General features: G+C 41.7%; 1 protein-coding gene across 1 annotated transcript in view; it reads left to right on the top strand.

Moving 5' to 3' along the window:
- The window catches only part of mtmr11 (myotubularin related protein 11), a gene marked incomplete at its 5' end in the record, with an annotated part of 18254 nt that overhangs the window by 6679 nt on the left and 10382 nt on the right, over nucleotides 1-1193 (top strand). Inside the window, 2 exon segments of the mRNA XM_014033458.1 lie at nucleotides 435-523; nucleotides 999-1126. Of these exon segments, the coding sequence (XP_013888912.1) occupies nucleotides 435-523; nucleotides 999-1126 (217 nt within the window).

Below are 1193 nucleotides of genomic sequence, written 5' to 3'. Positions count from 1 at the left end.
GTAAATGACAATTCTCTTCTGGTGACTGCTGAGTTCCAGTGCATGGTGCAGTGTCTACTTACTTCTTCACTTAACTTCACTGGTTTTACACAGATCAATCCATCTGAGGATTTTAATCCCTTTAAAATGTTGTTCCTGTTACTATTTTTTATAACTTGTTAAAGACCGAAGTCATCATCTTCTATACATTATTTATGAACACATAATCAGAAGAAACCATCTAGAAACAAACACTTTGTAAAGTGTTCATATTGCTATTATTTCATGTGAGTAATAACAGATTTTTGTTCTAACTCCTGTGTAAGCTCTGTTTATAAAACAAACAATCTTTAAGCTTTTCTTTAACATCCTTTCTACACGACTGACACAAGGTTCAGTCTGTAGGTTTGGAGGAGTTGTTCACGCTGAAGGATGTAATTCCTGTTGTTTTGCAGCGCTGGTGCTGGAGGCATCCCAGAGGCAGTGATTTACTGCGAATGGCCAGTTTTCAGAACAACATCTACCACGAGAAGGACGACATCAGGTCTGCAAACATTTCAAACTCTAAAGTGTTTCAGTCCGTGTGTGTCAGTAATGTGCGTGACACAACACGTCTACGGTTATTTTCCCTTCATGTGTCTTTAATATTTCTGTTATTTATGTCAGTCTGTGGCTGTTTAACGTCACTGATTATCAGTCAGGTATCTCTAGTTGAGTCAGAACCTCACAATAAGCAGCTTATTTTTGTCTGTGATGAGAAGATGCTTTGATAAAACAGATGTTGTGTAAACGACAGGAAACAAATAGGAAACGTCTAAAAGCCACAAGCTGCAAACGGTAAGTTCTTCCTGGAGCTGAAGTAAAACACAAAAACTCTGAGTTTGAGGTTGAGTTTAACTTTTTAAACTAAAACATTTTGTTAAGTCACTCTTCATCACTGCTGTGGCTCGAAAGGTGAAACGTGACGTAGAAAAGGAGGGGTTTGTGTCGGTGTGTGTGTAACAGCAGTTTGTGTGCAGAAACCTGGAGATGGTTCTGTTCGGGTGTCAGGCGTCGCTCTGCGTGGTGGTGGAGCTGGCTGAGGAGCTGCCGTCACCTGCAGACATCCAGCTGGCTCACAGCCGCCTGCGGGCCCTTTGTCTGGGAGGTGGGCATAAACACACACACACACACACACACACACACACACACACACACACACACACACACACACA

The sequence above is a fragment of the Austrofundulus limnaeus genome, unplaced genomic scaffold (genome assembly GCF_001266775.1).
Source record: "Austrofundulus limnaeus strain Quisiro unplaced genomic scaffold, Austrofundulus_limnaeus-1.0 Scaffold1744, whole genome shotgun sequence".
In the NCBI taxonomy this organism is placed as follows: domain Eukaryota; kingdom Metazoa; phylum Chordata; class Actinopteri; order Cyprinodontiformes; family Rivulidae; genus Austrofundulus; species Austrofundulus limnaeus.
Note: the sequence above shows the minus strand (reverse complement) of the source record. Positions and strands in the feature narration are given on the sequence as shown.